The following is a 21413-nucleotide window of genomic DNA, read 5'->3' as shown; positions in this document are numbered from 1 at the left end:
GTTACGCATTGCAACTTGGCACGTTCGATTAGCAGTTCGTGTAGCGTTAATAAGCGCACAGGCACACATTGTGCGGAAGTAGTCTTCATGATGAGCCGATCAATCGCCATTCATCAGATGTCTTCTGCTACTTCGTTTTCTAGCACATTTGCAACTGTGACCCAGATTCTAGCAAGTGTTCAACAACGAACGGAATCATTCGAAACACAACTGCAGCGGATTAAAGTCCGATGCTACCGAGCCGACGCTTTACACATGCGGCTACGGTGGTTCCGTCAACAACAAAAACAACTCCTCCATACCTGAGCGCACACCTCCCCTTCCCCGGGGCACTCGCTGATAGTGGCGGCGAACGCATTGCGAAAGCCCCCGTTGTTTCGCGTCCAGGAGAATACATTTATCGGTGCGTAAATAAACACACGCACACACGGACTCGTCACGGTTTAAATGGCCGTCCGTCCGCTCGGTTTAACTTTCGCTTGCATAAGCAAAGTGCGTGTGTAACCCCCTCCGAGGAACCATAATTTATGTTCAGCCAAAGCTCGACTAGTTGAAACGCTCCGATCAGAACATATTTTTTTACAAGTATGGCGCTGCGGAAATCGGGCTGCGAGCTGGCGCTGGTATTGGTGGCCCCGTATATTGTCTGTACGCATTTTTCCGTTATCTTTTCACTGCTGAGTTTATGTTTCTTCGCCGGTTTTGGGTTGCTGTGTTGCGGTTCTCTTTCTTCCTTCCTTTCTTTCTCGTGTGCACCGGAGTGATATAAGCCGGTTCGGAAAAAGAAGCATATTGTTCGGCGTGCAATGACTTTGCTCCTTCGCCGGCGCAACCCATGACATATGTACATGTTTGCGTCGTGTCAGCAAATATTTGTCTCGGCGGGAATTAAAGGAAAAATCGCGGTTCTTGCTCGCCGACTGTCTGGTTCAGGAGGGAGAGTTAATTTTTGCTGGAAGCTAACGATAGAACCGACTTCGTCTTCACGGGTTTGTACATTAATTTGTCTATAAAGAATTTCTAAGTTTTTTCAGGTTTTGATCCATAAGTATGCTCTAGCTACCCAAAAAAAACTCTGAAAAAGGCTCAGTCAGTTTTCATGCATTATGGGAGTATACCGATTGAATTTGATGATTTTTAGACCTTCGGCCTAGTATGGAGGAAGTTGATGTCCAGAGACCGAAACATGATATTCTACAGCGTTTCTAAATCCAAGATGGAGACTTCTTGGGAGCTGTAAAAATCTGTGGAAAACGTTCGCAAACCCCCCCAATATTTGTATTTCCGGAGTCAGAATCAGGATGACGTCCAAGGGCCAAATATAGATATCCAGCGCCATTTTCCAGAAACTTGAAACCAATGTCCGACACCATTTTGAAATCCAAGATAGCGATTTCTGGTTTACAAAGAGCTGTGAGAAGCTGAAAAAACATTAAAATACTTTCTAGTGTTAGTATATTCAGAACCGGGATGACCAGAAAATAAAACGAAAATTATGATTGTCTTTCTACATTGCAATTCTATGGAAGTGATTCAAAACTGGAAGCGAAATGTGAGGATAATAGTTCTCCTATCCCTGAATTGTTGATTAATGCATCTTAACAGAAGTCAAAAACACCAGCGAAGGAGGTGGTCATAAAGTATTTGAGAAAGGGAGGTGTAACCTCAGAAGAAGAAGGGAGTATAATTGATAAGGATGTCAAGATTCTTCATGCATTATCTATAAAGCTGAATAAAATTAAGGAAAAAGCTTGAGTACTCCCCAATATTAGTACTTTCGGAACTGGCATGGCATTCAACGTCATTTTAAAATCCAATTTCTGCGAAGCAGTTTAAAATTGAAAATGTTCAATTACTCTCCGATATTGATATTTTTAGAACCTTGACTATGCCAAGAAACTGGAAATCGGTTTCTGTTTAAAATGATAAACGATGGAAGTATACTATGAATTTTCATACAGCTCAACCCCACACACAAATCGCAATTATACACCTTTTATGCTTATTTTTTAACTGCATCTCCCAGATGGTCTCGAGGTACGATGCTGGCCTAACAAGCCAGTCTTCGTAGGTTCGAGTCTCGGCTCGGGAGAGACTTAGTGTCAGTAGGATCGTGGCGCTAGCCCCACAATTGTCCTGTACACTTAACAGTCGGCTGCGAAGTCTGTGTAAATGTAATAAAACAGAAGGTCAAGTTCCGAATCGGAATGTAGCACCAAGGCTTTGCTTTTATGCTTATTTTTGATAGAAATCAAACATGTTTCAACTGGAAAAACTATCATTGTTCATAAGAACAGACTTATTAAATATAATCAAGAAGTGATTAATTTCATAGATGAAGAAAAAAAAAGTGATTAATTTTTAGTAGAGCTCCACCGAGCCTAACCTAACAAAAAAAGTAAAAGTCAAAAAAAAGGTAAACACGACGAGGCAGGTAAATGTTCCGAGCTTCATGCTACGGAGTGAAAAAATCGACTAGAACAATTTTAAATTTCGTCGACCATTTGAATAATGGGCGTAACAGCATAAATACGAAAAAAGTTGTGAACAGAAATTACGAAAATTTTTATGAGAGACAAATGTAGAAAGACATTTCCTTTAGAATAATTCCATTACATTACATTATTCTCCTAAAGGGCGATGGTGTAGCATGCCATAAAAATCAAAGTGTCATAAAATCACAAATTTGCTGTAATAAAAGTTAGCTCATTTACCTTACCAGCACCAAAGCAACAACCAAGCGTAAAAGCACATAGTTATGCAATTTAAAACGACACATCTGGAATGAATTCGCTTCCGGGTTGCATCGTTCTATCAATCGTCTGTCTCGACTTCTACTTCCGGGGTTTAAGGGTCGATAGCATGCAGCGCAGAGAAATCAAATAACAAGCTAAGGCACCTACGCAAATCCATATGTTCTATAAAGTAAGAATATACAATTTCGGGTACTTGTCAGTCCAGCCGTCTCCATTATTCCATACAGCACCCTTTATAACGCACGTGGATTACGATGGTCAAATTCATGTATCAACTCAAGAAATTACAAACAATCAACATTCTGACTTTTGAGATCGAAGCCTTTGGACCTACAAAACAAAGTCTAGTCAATGTGACCTACCTGGGTTTCCCAGTCAGTCATCGCAAGTGAAAAAACTATCTGTAGTCCTAGATATGAAGTAGTCTCAAAAATCGACTATTTCCGGTAATATTTTAAGGAATATTTTAGGTTTTTGCATTTTCAATCTGATTCAAAATTATGGATTCAATAATAACTGAACATATCAATTTTAGAGCTTAACCAAGCAGACCTCAGTGACTTTCAAGCTACGATAACTACAAGAGCTTATATTGAATCCCGAGCGATATCGGGTACTAAGCTAGTCTTCTTGAATATATAAAAATACATATGGCATATAAATATATAATAAGTTTTTAGAGTCAGGAAAGGTTCTTATGGTGCTTTGAGACCCTCCCTCTGGAATAGAGGACTCCCATACAACTTACTTACTTACTTTTTTGGCTAAAGGACCGTTCACCGGTCCAGGGCCGAACGAATTAGAGATGTCCAGCTTCTTTTGTCTTGGGCAGCCGTTCTCCAGTCTCCCCGTACACCAGAAGATCGTGCATCTTCTTCCACCGCGCACATCCACCGCGTGCGAGGCCTACCACGGAGTCGACGGCCTCTTCCTGGTTCTCTACTAAAGATAGTTTTGGCGGCTCTCTCGTCAGGCATCCTGGCTAAATGTCCAGCCCACTGAAGCCTGCCCCGCTGTATTACCTTCACTATATCAGCATGTTTGTATACCTGGTACAACTCGTGATTCATGCGTCTGCGCCACACTCCATTCTCCAGTTTACCGCCAAGTATCGATCGCAGAACTTTACGCTCAAAAACTCCGAGCACTCGTCGCTCAGCTTCCTTCAGCGTCCATGCTTCATGTCCGTAAAGGGCCATTAGGAGTATCAGCGTCCTATACAGCGCTAGTTTTGTGCGAGTTTGCAAACTACGGGACCTTAGCTGGTTACGCAGTCCGTAGAAAGCCCTGTTCTCAGCTGCAACTCGTCGTTTCACCTCACGGCTCATATCGTTGTCACATGTCACGAGCGTACCAAGATAAACGAATCCGTCAACCACTTCAAATCGTTCCCCATCTATCTCCACCTCAGCACCTACACCATGGGGACTCCCACACTCTCTGCCAGCTACCATGTACTTCGTTTTGGCAGAGTTGATGACAAGTCCCAATCTCGCTGCTTCTCTCTTAAAAGGTACGAATGCCTCCTCCACGACCTTACGGTTGATACCGATGATATCGATGTCGTCCGCAAAGCCAAGAAGCATGTGAGATTTCGTGATGATCGTACCGTTTCTTTCCACGTTTGCTCTTCGTACTGCACCCTCAAGAGCGATGTTAAACAGTAAGTTGGAGAGCGCATCCTCCTGCTTTAGTCCATCCAATGTTACGAATGCGGCTGATGTTTCGCCAGCTATCCGCACGCACGATTATGATTCCTCCAGTGTCATACGACACAGCTTTATTAGTTTCGTAGGGAAACCGTATTCCAGCATGATCTGCCACAGCTCGCTTCTTTTCACTGAGTCGTATGCCGCCCTGAAGTCCACAAACAGATGGTGAGTCGGTAAGTTGTGCTCCTGGAACTTATCGAGGATCTGTCGCAGGGTGAAAATTTGATCCGTCGTGGAACGCCCCTGTCGAAAACCAGCCTGGTATTCGCCAACAGAGGATTCCGTTAACGGTCTCAAACTGAAGAACAGGATACGGGAGAGCACTTTATATGCGGAGTTGAGCAACGTTATCCCATACAAATGAAACACAAATTTTTGCATAACTCGAGAATAAATCAAGCAAATGAATCCAAATTTGGCATGTGGAGGTTTAAGGGGAAAAAATTATCTGTGGTAGAGTGACACCCCTCCCTTTTCTAAAAAAGCATTTCTACACAACTCGAGAACTAATTAAGCAAATAGAATCAAATTTGGCATGTAAAGGCTTTTGAGTGCAAGAATATTTTTGGGGTAGTTCAAAACCTTTCCCTCTTCTGGATGGAAGGACTCCCATACAAATCAAATACAAGATTCTATATAACTCGCGAACTTATGGAGCGAATGGAACCAAATTTGGCACATGGAAGCTTGACACCTCTTCCTTTTCTGGAAAGTGGGGGTCCCAAACAAATGAAACACAAATTTCTGGAAGCAGGAAATATTTCTATGAAATTTTGAGAACCCTCCTCTGGAAGGAGGGAGGCAAGAAAAATAGCTAAATGACCGAATAGCAGCCAATATGAGTATTATTGGAATCAAAAGGATGTGGAAAAGCCTGAAGGCGAAAAATGTTCTCATTTGAATAAAATCAATCATTCTAAACGATTCGTCTTTTGAGTTTGAACGTAGTTTAGTTTGAACGCAGACTATAAACAAATCGCAAGGTAAATCTTTTGATGTATGTGAAAGCAATTGAGAATGTTTGAAATTATTTAAATTTAATAAATGGGCCGGACGAAGTTTACCGGGTCAGTTAGTTACTTAAGAAGCATACCAAAAGTTTAGGTTGAGCATATTGCCGAAGTCACATCTAGTGCTCAGTTCAACTTTTCAACAACAACAAACAACAACAATATCGCACGCTTAGCCTTGAGGTGAGGCTAATAGCGGTCTCGATCAACTAGATTAGTTGAGAGAGTTCATTATCGATATTGTTTTCGGCACATTTTGCATGTGTAGAATAAGTACAACGATACACCGTTCCTCAGTGCTGAGTCGAGAAATCTCCAGCTCGAAAAGATCCTCGACTCGATCGGGAATCGAACCCGATATCACAACCGTGTGGAAGAGTTAGCCGACCGACATCGCTAACTACAGAGCCACGGGGACCACTTTTCAACAAACACCTCTAAATTACAAAGAAATTAACAAGTGACCTCAGAAGATACTAAAAGAAGAAAGATACAAAGCAGATAATTATATGAGATATCATTGAAATCGTTTTGCTACGAATCAAAGACTGGTGTTTAGAATATTCCGGATTAAGCTTGAAATATTCAAAAACCTAGAAGACGAATCATTAAAAAAAAGCGCTTGCAAGTAAAACATTATCATGAAAGGAAACGAATACAGACTGAGCTCATGATCACGTGAAAATACTTTCAAAATTTAGAGAAAACATCGAGAATCTAGCTCTCCGAAGTCTCACTAGTTCATAACAATTCTTTGAGTTATGCTCAAGACTTCAAAAATAACAAAAATAATCTATTTAAACTCAAAATGCAAGTTTATATGTGATATCTACTAATTCACTTCTAATTTCATTGTTTAAGGTTCAAGTTTATATCGCAATAACCATTCATGATACTTCTCAAGATGTTCTAACAAGGTTTTTTTTTTTCATAATATATTTGAAAATAGAAATGCTGGCAAAGACCTAACAACCTGTGAGAATGCCGATATATCTTTGCTAGAATGCCCTGAAAATAGTGTCGATATACATATTCGATCCTATGAGAAAAGCGACAAATTAACACTGTAGCATTTTAGGGCCGATTTATATAATTTACATAATTCAACTATTAAAAATTGCCTTATCGAACATGTAATGCAAAAGCATTTAGCAATAAATTGTTTATCTTTTGTGTGAATCTCAAGAAAAATTTTTGGGTACAACTCTAGTAAAAACAATCTGGTCAAAAGTGTTGTGAGACATATAAGTTTGGCAGTGGCATAATCCTTGGGAATGAACAGGACAAGAATTATTATGATGAATTCACTAGTGTCGAGCGACGTCAATTGCAAGAACCAAACAAAACAGATTAAGCACTGAACCAGAACCAAGACAATTCTTCCGGGATGATGAAATAATGCTTCAAAATGCGTCATTCATCAACCATTTGTGATCGGGTTTTTACCATTTTCATCAATTTTATCAATGAAAGTGTCCATTAGAAAAGATTTTTGCGCAGATCAGTATAAAATGATTGATTTTAAAGTGAGTGGAGCTTGAATCCGCTAGATCAGCATCGTACCTCGTGCCAACTGGGAGGTTGGCGAGCATACAAACATCTATTATTTGCCTACATTCTGATGTAGAAATCATTACCTTAAGAGTGAAAAAAAGCAGAAAAAATCACACGAAAAACGCACCCCACAAACACACCGATCCAGACAAACAACCGATCAACAACTGACCACTTCCAAACGGCAAGCGCCGACAAGAAAACAGGAAACATATATACCTACGTATAAATGAGCAACTTTTCATGCCCGTTAAAGGAAGACAATCTTCAGCATAAAAATAATAAAATTACCGCAACTCGCATTCCATTCGGCCCGACGAGCTGCTGTTGCGAACAGCATCGGTTCGGGGCCCCGGAACGAGCTGGGAAGTCGTCTGCATCTTCTCTCCACATGAAACGCATAGAAACAGGAGAACGCCGAAACCTCGAAACGCGAAGAAAGAAACACAAGAGTGCCACAAAACAATCCGTTCCACCAATACCGACCAACCGCGGCCGCTACCGAAGTGGCCGGCTACTAATGCACGGGATCGAATTGTCATCTTTCCCGGGCCGAGTGCCGCCGCAATACATACTGTCAAAGCGCAACGACATTGACAGATTGTGCCGTTTATAACCCTCCCCAACCGTCGTCGGCGCTGTGCAGCCTCTGCCGCCACTTGGGGTCGATCAACCTGCGCGAGGGGGTTTTGAAAAATTTACTACTATATTTACAACCTTTCGTTCAAGAAAGCCTGTAGCGGTCGCGGTGTCGAGCCAATCGAGAAGCCGAACGGTGGTGGGGACAAATGTTGTTTTTCTTCGATCTCTTTTCATTTCCATTTCTCCGATCAGGTCCGGGTCCTAGCGGGGAGGACGACTTTTGGGGCCCTGGAAACGGGGTGGGTGTTAAGATTCCATGGAGAGTGCAGCTCCCAAGCCTTTTCTCCTCGCAGCCCATCGTGAAACGAAAGGTGGAGAAAGAAGTCGATCGCGATCGTGTGAAGAATTCCGCGCGTTGGGTCGATAGGCTGCCCCGCACTCAACTCAACTGGCTTACCGGTTAGGATCCCTTCCCCAAGTTCGGGAAGGGTCGGTGCGGTTGTTTGGAATTCACAAGAATCCTCCTGGGAAACGAGCGACACGCGGCAGGCAGCAGCGATCGAAAAATGGGTGGATTGAAACCGGTTCCGACGCAAAATTCCAGCGCCGGGCGAAAAGGCACTCAAACGGGGGTCCGTAATGCTAGAGCGAGACAGCGCCGCAGCGCGGGTTGTTCGACGATGATGGAAAATGTACCGTTTGTTGATTGCAAGCTTTTTGCTTTCGCACCGCGCACACTCCGAGGGAACAGTGAAAGATGTGCGAAAGCTTCTCTTTCTCGGACTCGAATGGTTGATTTGGAAGAATGAAGAAACGGAAGAGTGCGACGGACGGATGGCATGGGGAGGAGAAAGTGCGCGGTTGGTTGTTTTGCTTCCTTCGGTGGCTTCAGAGGGCAGATACAGGAGCGTAGATTGGGTTGGAGCGGGAAATCGCGGTCATTAATAAACCGGGTGGTCTGGAATGCACATATCGCTGATGCTGTTGTTGTTTTTGTTGAAGGCTTAAGCAACCCTGCTCTTTGCGTGGTTGCGTGGAAAGGGTTTGTGATTTGAGGCTAGCGACGGATAGGAGGTTCGGACGCGGAATAGTTTGCAACATTGGAGAGAGAGGGAGAGGGAGGAAAAAAAAAGCTATAGTGACTAGGCGGAATTGGAGAACGTTTCGGACTGACCATATGGTTAAAATTTAAAAGGCTCATGTTGGTTTGCAGGCAGGAAATTCAAGTGTTGCTGGCTGAAACCAATTGAACGCAAACAAACGGTAGTTACGGTGAAAATTGAACGCCAAAAGAAGCGTGACGGTTGAGAACTAATGATTGTTTAATTTTTATTGCAAATATTTTTCAAATAATTTTTTTTTCAATGTAATTTTTTTTAGCAACTTTCTATTTTTCAATGTTTCATAATGTTGTTTGCTACAACAAAACACAGTTTTAACTATACTATTACTAACAAATATCTAGTAAATCTGCAAATATTTGGGGACAAAACAATTCCTATATTAGAACAAAATCAGTTTTGGTATACAACTGTCATGATTTGATTGAAACGCTGAGATCAATCCAAATGTATCATGAAAAACATTGAAAATGATTCGATTGAGGACTAAAATTCCTAATCACCAATGTGATTTTCAAAAAAGATTATAAGTCCAAGGATCGACTGCCTTGATGAACTCGAGTGGAGGTGCAAAATTTAGATGAAATTTTTTTGTTTAATGAGTAACTCATCATTTCAAGATAGAAACTTTATTTCCCGCAAAATGTGCATATTGACTTGAATATTATCGCATTTTTTATAACAAAAGTGAAAAGTTTTTTCTAAATGTTCGAATTTTTTTTTTAAATTGATTGTTTGTTCAAATTAATTAAAAACATTTAAGACATACACTACTCGCTCTAAGTTTGAAAACGCTTAACTGAATATTGCAACACTCTGTTTATATATTGCAGTACCTTCCCAAAAATTCGTGTTTTCGACGACCTAGAAGTTGCGGTCTTCAGCAGACTTATTCAAAAGGTCAAGGGCTTCTGAATGGTGAATACTTCAATTCCCTCCTTTATGTGACGCTAATGAGCACGCCATTCTTTGTATTCTGACCTGAACTGATCTCGTGATGTCGACTTCCTATAAAGTTGCGGTCTTCAGTTAACTTGTTCAAAAGGTAAAAGGCTTTTGGTTAAAAAATTCTTTGGCTATGTGGCGCTAATGGGCATGAAATTCGTCGTATTTAGACTTTAACTTATCTCACGATTCCGATTTCCTAGAATGTTTCAGTAAAATTATTCAGTAGGTCAAGGGATTGTATTTGTTGGACAGTTTAGTAGGTACTTGATTTTTTCTGAGAAATTTTAATCACTGAGTTACTGCAGACTATAGGTTACAGCCTCCATTTCTTTAACTGTATATAATCGAATCAGAGAAAATTGTTTTTTGTTCATTTTGCATAAATGTTGTGTTGTTTTTTTTTTTTCATTGGAAGTAATTTTATTTTTGACTAATCCACATAAAGTAAGAAAACATATTTCTCACAAAAAAGAATAAAGTAGTATTCAAAATATAGATGTCGCCAAGTCACATTCAAAATAGGAAAAAAAATTCTTCAATATAAAATCGAGAGAATTATATATAATAGATTCCTACATAACACTGGTTGACAAGAGCGAAAAAATGCTGCTCTAAAGTTCAAAATAGTTGTCCTTGAATGATTATATCTTTATAAAGTTGCATACACAACGTAGTGGTCTCATCCCCAACCAAGCTGTTTGTAAACCAGAAGCCCATGACCTGTCTAACAACTTTGCTGAAGACCGCAACTGTCTAAGCGGTCGATTTCACGAAATAAATAAACTAAGTAGAGAATACTGATAGCTTCATGCACACTGGTACAACGTTGTGAGAGAATTTCAGGCTAAGCTTTTAGGCAACCAAAAGCGGTTGATTTTCTTGACAACTTGCAACTTTCTTGAAGATCGCACTTTTCTAAGGCACTGATCCCTTGAACAACTTTGCTGAATACTACAATTTATTAGATTGTTGGAATCGCGAGATATAATTTAGAAAATCTACCCATTTTCAGTCATTTTATTCAAACTGGGTGTTGCATGCAACACTCAGTAAATCGATTTTAAACTTAAGGCAGGCCGTGTAAATTTTACGCAATCTTTAATCAATTTCCCTCACATATAATTTTATACAAAGATCATCGTTATCACGTTATTACAAATATCCAAACATAGGTTTCAAAATTATGTTCTTATAGCCTAGAGTGCGAAGTGAGAAAGTATAAAATGGTAAGGTGTATAAAAATCGTATGAAATCATAAGAAAATCACGTTTATCAGAACAATCTATCTGTCTAGTTTACAGAAACAATAATTTATAGCGCATCTGACGTGAATTTATTCAAATATATCGATTTATCTGATCATGTGTTTTGTATCATGATCGAAAAAAAAATTACCATTTTATTTCAGATCCATTTGAAGACAAGTATTTTTGGGTAGACTATTCAATTGCCTATAACTATTCTTACCATTCAAAAATGGACACTTTCAAGGAAAAAAATGTTTTCTAACAAAAACTTTTCAATTAATTGTGCCTGCGTGAAATCCATCATTAGTTCAAGCACATGCAAAGTGAAGCTGTGATGTCTCAGAAGTAAGCTGTTCCGATCATGATACAAAACAGGCCTTCACATTCCAATTACTCCAACTTTAAAACAAATAATTCGCGCAAAAAGTATTACTACATGAAATTTGGATGTTTTAGAAGCATTTTACTGTTAAATATACTGTATTTTCGAATATTTGATTCCATTGTCACTACTTGAAAACAAAAGATGAAAACAATCGCAAACAATCGAATTCTGTTTGAGCACGAGTAATCGATAATACACAAAAAATCTCAATGAAACTTTCTGAACATCATCATCAAAGTTTTTTGACGGTACAGGTAAATTTTAGAAATAACTTTTCGATGAATAGTTGAGCGATCTCGCATATGAAAAATTGTTCCGATCATTATACAACAGTTATAAAGAGAAAAGTACGATGTGAAACGCGCCGACATCCACTTACACTTTAAAGTTGATAACACAAAGAGAGCTGTGTTGCAGCAGCGTCGTGCATACCGTCATGGGAACACTTACCTAAAAAAAAACAAGAGAAAAACATTGATTAGAAAAACGTAATAAATGTTGACAAATAATAACGATATCATAAACCCGCTTGCCCAGAGATTCCGATTTCCTTTGGCACTCTGGGCAGAAAAACCTACGCGTCCCCCCGGTTCCAATAATCAACCCAATCGATCGATGGCGCCGATCGAGAACCCACGAGCGCTGGCTGTGGCACTTTTAGGACCCAACAAAGTCCCCAAACACTCGCGAAACGGCAAACAACTCCTTACCACCCTCCGAAAGAAGGCGAACGGACGACGAACGAACACATAAAATCCCAAAAGCATAAGTCTGCTCGATTGCACGCTGTACGGCGTTGGAATGTGCAGCGCAAACACCGATTCTTGCGCACTTCCCGACCGGCCACAGGCACAGCGGCGGCGGTGTCGGCTTCAGTGGCTGAAAAACGCTATAGTCTATGTTTTTGAATCGATCATTGCCCTTCTGGCTGCGCGATGCTTGCTTCTGTAGGTTGGTTCTTTTATTACTCGCCAGTAGTACCATGCCGGGTCGCCGGCGTTCATCAATGTGTGCATGTGTGTGTGTTTGTGTAAGAGTTTTGTATGTTAAGCATATATTCGGTTTACGGTACGAAACGACACCAGTCAAGCTGAACCTCTCGCTGAACGCCGCACTCAACACACCGACCGCATATCATGATGCTGGCGTAGTGTGACCCCGTGAAGATGCCACACTTTTTAGAACTGGCTAATTTTCATGGTCCATATCAAACGATTGTTTGTACTGTACTTAATGAGAAAATTTCTTGAAAAGTCAGCAAAGTTGATTCTGAACGCTTTCAACTTGAGTGTTGCATTCCCCGTCGTAAGTCACCCTAGCATAAGCATAAACCCCTCGCTCTATTCTGGCAGGCATTTCGATGGCCGTCGTCGATGGTTTGTGCTCGTTCCCTGTAGCATGGCCTCATTGCCGAAGGGAAAAGACAGAGTTGTTTTTGTTTCGTTCTACCGGACGTGATGTGTGTGCGTGTGAATCCCAATAACATGATTACAACGCCAGCAGCAGCAACAACAACAACAACAGCAACAATAACGACGACGACTAGGTTGGTGGTGGTATTTAATTGCGACTCCCGAAAAAAAGTGTAAGAATTGAAAAAGAAAGAATTACAATATAAAGTTATCGCTGGTCAGTTGTCAGATAGTGCCGATAGGAAATCAAGAGCGAGTTTCAACTTTTTAGCTGAGCGTTCGTCGATGTTACCACTGCATCTTTAAACAGTATAAATCGATCATCTTAACTCGAAATTACCATAAAAAAGAATCGAATTTCATTCCCAAAGCGAATCAGAGACCAGCCAATCCCAATATTCCACCAGGTATTACTCATCCGTCCTGACCCAAATCTTTCGGCCTGCGAGTTCTAAAACCATTTTCCCACACATCTCAGTTTGCGCAGCAGCGATGATTGAAGATGCGGTGTGGGCACACCGAACCGCAAACCGGTTCCAAATTTGGCGCAAAACCCCCTCCCACCCTTCATCCACCACTCGCCCCTCCCGCCGGAACGGACTAAATGCCAAAAGGTGGTACTGCGCACTAACCTACATTACTTCGTCGTGCACTGACAAAATCCACACAATACCTGCCCGACCACCGTCGCCTGCACTATGCCCCGTGTGCTTTTTTTTCGGTTGTCGTTTCCAAAATGGAAATAACATATAAACAAACAAACTAGCGAAAGAACAACAGCAGAAACAAAGCTTAAATTTCGCCTATCGTGGCATACCAACATTTTCTTTATTCGGAACAAGGTCAGTTCCATGTGTAAAGACATGGTGGAAATTCCGCAGAAAATTGGCAAACTATGGTCATTCCTCAGGTGAGCGAGGAGAAAACAACAAAATAAATAACAAATCGACTCGGATTGGAATTGAAATAATCGGCTGACATCCGCACAACAATCGTACACAATGGGTCCAAGCGATAGACGAAGCTGCCCAAAATGTTCATTTTTTATTTGCTTGTTGATTTAACCAATTCGCAACCAGAACATTGTTTCTGGCCAGAAAGCTGTTACAAACCCGCGCGGAACACGTTCAAGTTCGATGTTCGCATTTTGCCTGTTTGGCACCTTTCCTTCGTTCCTACCCCAGGCCCAGGCGGAATTTCTAGATCTGACTGATTGCACACATCGTCATGTCAGGAACCGTTTGTTTTATTGTTCAAACATAACTGATTGCCTATAGTTGCTATACCGGAGGAGTGCCCTCGCTGGTTGTTCCTCAGCCATAGTGCAAAATGGGTAGAATTATAAGCGAAATGTCATTGTCCTGTTCACGGCGGCGGTGGCGGCGACCCAGGCACTGCCATCGTCTGTGTGCCTCCGTCGTTGCGGTCATCGTCGTCTGCGGCTAGGGGGACAGACGGCACTGGACACTGGAGTCCGGTTGCAACGGTCTGCACCGTCGTACGCCGACTAGCAATTTCAATCCCCAGAAGATACATAAGAAAAGCCAATCCTCCTAATGCAAACTCAAAAGTCATTTGTGTCGCATGTTTCACACCGGTCTGATGGGTTGAAAACAAAACGGGGAAGCGGCAGGAGCAATGACATGAATTAATCCATCGCTATATTTGCACAACAATTATTATTGGCGGGAATGGCCAGGCCATCCGCCGACTGCCTGCGTGCCGTGGTGCCTGCTTGCTACTGCGGTGGTAGGCGAAACAAGCCGCAAGGTGGTACCCTCGGCTTCGACCGAGCAAAGAAGACCTGTTGATTCGTTTTGACATCCTCACTCACCCCTTTCGGGTTGCTACCGAACGGAAACATTGTCGTTTGCTAGCGTTTCCGATCAATGACACAATCGGTATCCTGATGTCATTTACTGATTTCGTTCGCTGATTTTCAGTAGAAGTTTCAGTTCATTTTCAATTAAGAATAACATCATACAGTACTAAATAATTACATCAATTAGTAAACATTTTAACTCATCACCAAGGATTTACTACCTACAAGAGAATCATCCGTAAACTAGTTTAAATATCATGAATATATGAAACAAAGAGCAATGACCCCAATATACCTCCTCAAAATCGTTAAAAATCTGTCCACGTGGTATGTGGATGTGTCAAATATCAGACGAAACTCTCAGTCTTAGTCTGAACCAAACTAAACAACCAACCATTGCCTTTCTTTCCCAACACAGCAGGTAATAAAATATACAACCGATTTGACTACTTGTGAACGATTATGCGACAAATATTTTCTATGTCATTTCCTAGTCTATGAGGCTCCTCCTCCACTGAGAGTTTCACCTTCATTCCCATTCCTGAACGGATTTCATACGGACGGTAAGTTTTGGACGCGGTAAAATAAAAAAGGCAAAGTTCCGTTCGTCCCGTTATGAGATACTTGGTAGCTGCTAAAGTGCTAAAAATGCTGCTGAGATAACAAGAAGACGAGAATGACGAAAAATTAATGAACGCCGGGTGTCAATAACACTTTTAAGCGCACCAGAATCATTTAATAGAAGTAGTTATTATTTTCTGCCACTCCCTAAAACGTTGCTAAAAGCGATAAAAACTGCGCAAAAAGCGTATACAAGCTGGACTCGATTATACGCTCTCAAATATGACTTATCTAGAGCTAAAATGTCGTAAAGGAACGTCCATAAAATACGTATCGCTTCTGAGAGGCTTGGGGGAGGGCTATCTGACAAAGCGTTGCAACCCTTGCAAAAAATTTTAAGAATCTGTACAAAAAAGAGGGCGTCGGAAATTACTATTGTGACGCAGCGTAATTAACAGACACTTTCTAATTGATTGATGGAATTTAAATCGAAAAAAAATTCAAAAATTCAAAATAAATAAAAAATGTTATAAGAAAAAAAATAAAATAAATAGAAAATATATAAAACAATCAAAACGAAATTTGAAAAATTTAAAACAAAATCTGAGAAAAAAATATTTAAGTAAACGAAATATAATGAAATGAATAAACGAAACAAAAATAAACTGTGAAAAAAAAATAAAACAAATTCTAAGAAACTTAAAAAGAAATTAACAAAAAATCTACACCGCTCAAAATTTTCCTTTACGTATGCATTTACATTACAAATAATTACAAGAAATAATTGCTTTTTTTTCGTAAGAAATGTGTTTTCTGAATTGAAGTAAGTTAGTCAAAAATAAAATTCTTCTTTTTATTTAAAAACAACAAAACACTTCTGTAAAATTGAATGCAATAATAAAAATTGAAAAAAAAATAAAAATATAGTACAGGTCGGACTCGATTAACCGGAACATAAAAAAAAAATTCCGGATAATCGCATCACAGAAAAAATATTCAAATTTGCGTTGAACGAACATAGAATAAATACTTCCATTTCATTACTTTACTTGTATGACGCAGTGGCGTAACTAGAAATTATTTCTGTGGCGAAAAGGGGTTAAATCCTGAGAAGCAAAAAAAAATAAATTCCGGAAGTGACATAAATGGTAACAAATAAGCCAGGAAGGATGGTTAAGGTAATTTCGAAATAAAAATTAAAAACGAACACCAAAAAAATAAAATTCCGGATAATCGAGTCCGACCTGAATAGGAACTGAAAAAATGTTAAAAAAGAAATTTAAAAAAACATTGAAAAAAAAAATGAATTGATGTTAGTAAACAAACCTATTGGCGCTGATTATAATTTTTATTCATATTTGTATCTACATAAAAATAATGACAAAACATAAATGACATTTTCTCTGTAGAAAATGTGTTTTCTGACTTAAAGTGAGTTAGTCAAAATTAAAATTCTTCTTTTTATTTTAAAACAACAAAACATTTATGCAAAATGCTGCGTAATTAACGGACGTTTCCTAATTGATTGATTGATGAAATAAAAAAAAATTGAAAAAAATCCAATACTTTAAAAATAAATGGAAAATCTATAAAAACATTAAAACAATTAAAAAATAATTAATAATCAAAATAAAATGGAAATTTGAAAAAAAAAATTGAAACAAACTATAATTTAAGAAACAAATCTTAAAAAAAAAGAAAAACATAGAATGAAAAGACGAAATAGAAAAAAAAAACATGAAATATTAGAACATTCAAAGCAAAGTTAAGAATTCAAAAAATTTACAAAAAAAATAAAAGTAAAAAACAATTAACAGAAAAAAAAATTGAAGAATTATTTAAAACACAATACAAAATATTTGAAAAAAAATGATAAAATATAAAAAAAATATAAAAAAATGAAAGAAATAAAAAACACTAAAAAAAACCATCAGTAAACAAATTAATGTACGCAGGTCAAAATTTTTCTTTACGTTTGCATTTACATAACACATAATTACGGGTAATATAGTTTGTTTGTAAGAAATGTGAATTAAAGTGAGTTAGTCAAATATAAAATTCTTTTTTTTTTTCATTTAAAAAGAAGAAAACATTTATGCAAAATTCACAAAAAAATTTTTTTTTCTAAACCGATTATATAGAGGATTCGATAAGATATAGTGAAAAAAAATATTGTGGGCTATATAGAATCGAGTCCGATCTGTATTTGAATTCTCGCTTTCCTATAACTAGCGTTGCACCGAATAATAGGGCTGGGCAAAATTTTTTTTTGGAAAGTACCGAATTTTCAGTTTACCTAATAATGGTTTTAACTTGAGCTTGTCTAGGATAAGCCGAACGAACGGCCGAATATTCAACAGAACATGATGATCAAACGAGAAAAATTAAAAACCAAATTATTCTTGAATGAATGTGACAAGCTCAAGTTAAAACTCTGTAAAAATCTGTATACTGAAAATTCGGTGCTTTTCACAATAATTTTAGACTGTATAATTGTAAATTTATTTTTTTCAATTCCAAATATGACTTATCAAAAACTAGGGTAAGAGAACATCCATAAAAAATATGTAACGCTTGATGGAAAGCGAGGGAGCTGTCTGACAAAGCGTTGTAACTCATTCGGAAAATTTAAAAGATTTATACAGAAGAGGAGAAGGTCGAAAATAATTATTTTTGTGCTACGTAATTAATGAACAATTTCTATTTGATTCATAAATAAAAAACAATGAGAAAACAAAAAAAAAAGTTTAAATTAAGTTAAACTTTAAAAAAGTTTTCAAGATAAGTAAAAAATTCTAAAAATAAATTAAAATAAATAAAAAAAAATTGAAAATAAAAAAAAAAAAATTTTAATTAAAAAAAAGTGTTGACAAATCAACATACACTGATCAAAATTTTTCCTTTATTTATATATTTATAATATTTATTCTAAAACAACGAAACATTTACGTAAAACAAATTTTAAAAAATCTTTCCATAATCGAGTGTGTTCTGATACCTATCGCAAGAAATGAATTTGCATAAGACAAGCTGTCGTAATGCTACGCTAACTTCCCGGTTGTGTCTCATACAAAACCTTCTCAGGTATTTCTACTAGATTTTTTTTCCTACGCTCCACAACTTTGCTTGAGAAATCACATTAATTTAACAAACCATTTAAGCTCAGATAAATAAAACTTGACATACATGTTCCTTATACACTAGAGATAGTCAAAAGCATATCAAAACTGAAAGAGCAGTCACTGAAAGGAAGAGGGACTGAATTTTGAATAAATCCATAAATGATATCCTTTCTATGAGAAAAAAACACGCTTCTATTGGAATTTGATCGTAGTATAGTCACAAATGAACTTAAGAAACTTTTTTCCGCTTGTTTGTATGGAAATTTTCCATAGTGGATTGGTTTATTTTACTTCATTGTTATTGTAGTAATTATTTTTCTTGGTATAGATCTAGCGTGCAAATTTATTGATTTTTTTATTTTTTTTGAAATTTATATCTTCATGAACCTTACTAAAAGCAAGCCACTCATCTATAAAACTCATAACTCACTCATTTTTGTGAATTGGAATCATTGAATGATTGAGAAAGTGGATACTAGGCTTTGAAAATCTTGTTTCCAGGTCGCCTTTTTGTTCTACTTATATAGTTAGCTTACTTAGCTCTCAGGTACATTCTTTTTAATAATAATTTTTATTTAACCTCACATTGCAATAGTATGAATTTTGTTTCAAAACATAACCTAGCCGTGTTTTACTTGAATAGAATAAATGAATAAATTTTATAATTCAGTTCACCATTGGCTAGCCAAATCAATGAAAAATTGGAAGGAAACGGAAATAGAATACTTCCTTGCGGAACATCACGTTTTTATGTAAATCTTTTATCACACAATAGGTGACAGTCCAGTTTACGGTTTTTAAACTCGAACTTTTTTTTTGTTAAATACATCATTAGTGTGGTTTTTCTTTTTTTTTTATTCTTTACCAATTATCGCAACATACTGTAGAAAAAAAAACCGGAAACAACCTCACTAATTTGAAACAAATCATCACAAACTCACTGTACTAAATCGAGCGGAAATAATTTTTCCTCTCCCTTAAGCATGCTGATATTTTTTTTTTAGAAATATAGAAATCATCTGCTGCAGTATAAAAACCGATTTTCAAAGCAAACATCTATCGTGAAAGGCACCGGCAAGCAATAGCCGAGACGACCATGGTTGGGACGGCCGAGGAGGGGAGGGGGAGAGAAAAGGTTTATGAATGAGCTTGGCACCACTACTAGTAGTAGCGTGTGGTGACGAGGCCACGGTCAGGTTGAGCCGCAAACAACTGGTGCGTTGAAAGCGCTTGCTGTATGTACTACTACACAATACCCCTTCCTCTGTTCCCTCTGTCCGGTGGCTACAGTTTTGTGTTGCTAGTAAAAATCTTCCGCTACAACACACAGAACGTACAAAACTGGTGATGTCAAACAGATTAAGCTCCAGCGTGAAACGGAAGCATGAATGAATTTTGGCCATTCGGTGGTCACTATTGCTAGTACTAACGTTACTACTACCAGCGTAGTTGGCTTTAATCCTATCACAATAAGCATCATCGCGCTGTCAATCATTCCGTTTTGTCAATTACTAAGGCATTTTAGCCACGACGGCGGTAGCTTTCCACTCTGAAAAGTGGCGCATGCAAATAATGATGATAATGTATGACTAAATTCGACATGATGAAGGACGGAATGAGGAGGAGATTAATACTAAAAAAATAATACTGGCAGGCCTCCATCTCTCGGTTAGTAACGGGTAACGGTAGCAGCAATAACAAGCCTGCGGCGTTAAGTACACACTGCATACGACTCGGTAGGAAAGAAGGAAAATATGAATGAATTTTTTCATGAATGATTTTAAATCAAGTACAGGATGATACGTAATTGTTTTTTTTTGTAGATGGAAAATAAACACAAAAGTTAGAGCGAAGCAGCTTTGAAAGTAGATTTAAACATTTGTCAGTCGAATACAGACCGGTAGAATTCCCAACAATCTACGACACGTTAATCAACAGCTGATGTACGGTTTATAATAACAGCCTGACGCAACATTAAATTTCAACTATTTCATTCATAAATTTTGACCTCGAAAACGGACACCACCATATCAACATACGCGTTATCTCTCTGCCCTGGCATGCACGCAGCATCCCCATTCCTCGGGATCAGTGACCTCTTGGCGGTTGCGTGGCAGGCGTTCTGCTGCACGTCTAAATCATTGCCAGCACGGCGTCAAAATTCCTGGAAAGGTTCCCATGCTCTCTTCTAAGCAAACCCGACACCAAAAGCTCCTCACAACCATTTGAATATTAATTTTTCGAATTTAAATAAATCCACCGCGCGCTACTCGACGGCGACCTGCAACCGCGGTAACGCAAAAAAAAACTTCCAACCCAAGCATCAGACAAGCATGTGAAAGGCAACAACAACAACAACAAAAAGCATTTCCAATCAACTTGAACTTCAGCACGAAATCTTGAAGCTGTTCATTATAGCGCTCTATGGTTTGCCTGGCTGCCAGGTCGCGGGAAGCGTTCCCATCCCAGTCTTAACAGGTCGTCTCTGTATGGCTTCCAAGATTGAGGAGGAAACGGCTCCACAGCTCGTGCACAGCACCGTCACTCAGTCAGTTAGTCAGGCAGTCAGTCCGTCAGCGCCCTGTGAGCGCCTTCTTTTTTATCAATGGATTAAAAATTTTCATTCATTAATGATTCCTTTAGCTTCCTCTTCGTCTTTCACTCTCCCGCCGATCATCACACAGACTCATCCCATCTCGCGGGCCGTAGCGTGTAGCGTGTGGCTTCCAAGCTCAATCTGGCGCGCAGCAGAAGGAGGCAAAAAAATCAACCGATCCCGAAGTGCCCCGTGTAGGAAAACCGACGCAATTCGTGACTTCCAGCCAAGATACGAGAAGATCAAGTCCACCATCAGCAGCACCACTACGATATCGAAAAGCCTGGCCTGGCCGTACTATGTATCAGCGAAAGCATACCACATTGAGAGGCACTTTTTAGCCCATCTTCAACTAGAAGGGCTTTTTACAGGGTTCGGTGCTTTATTACGTACAAATAAAAAAAGGTCTGCGTCATTTTTGTGGAATTTGAAGATTTCCTCTACTGCACTTGTCAGCGAAATGGGTTTTACTCTCGAAGTATGTTCTTATTTGAATTTAAAAAGGTAAATTTAAAAAAAAAATGGTTTTTGTAATATTTTTGAACAAAATAAGAATTAAATTAGCTTGTTGACATCAAATAGTTG

At 38.7% G+C, this 21413-nt stretch overlaps 1 protein-coding gene across 3 annotated transcripts in view; it reads right to left on the bottom strand.

Moving 5' to 3' along the window:
• LOC129726150 (serine/threonine-protein phosphatase 4 regulatory subunit 1-like) overlaps positions 1–21413 on the bottom strand; it is a 345895-nt gene that overhangs the window by 75991 nt on the left and 248491 nt on the right. Inside the window, exon 2 of one of the 3 annotated variants that reach the window (XM_055682838.1) lies at positions 11695–11765. The exons of the other annotated variants lie outside the window; for them this stretch is intronic. Within the exon in view, the coding sequence (XP_055538813.1) occupies positions 11695–11765 (71 nt within the window). The remainder of the gene's footprint in view (positions 1–11694; positions 11766–21413) is intronic. 3 annotated transcript variants of the gene reach the window in all.

Source organism: Wyeomyia smithii, chromosome 2, assembly GCF_029784165.1.
Source record: "Wyeomyia smithii strain HCP4-BCI-WySm-NY-G18 chromosome 2, ASM2978416v1, whole genome shotgun sequence".
NCBI lineage: Eukaryota > Metazoa > Arthropoda > Insecta > Diptera > Culicidae > Wyeomyia > Wyeomyia smithii.
The sequence above is the reverse complement of the archived record's forward strand: the minus strand, read 5'-3'. Positions and strand labels throughout refer to the sequence as shown.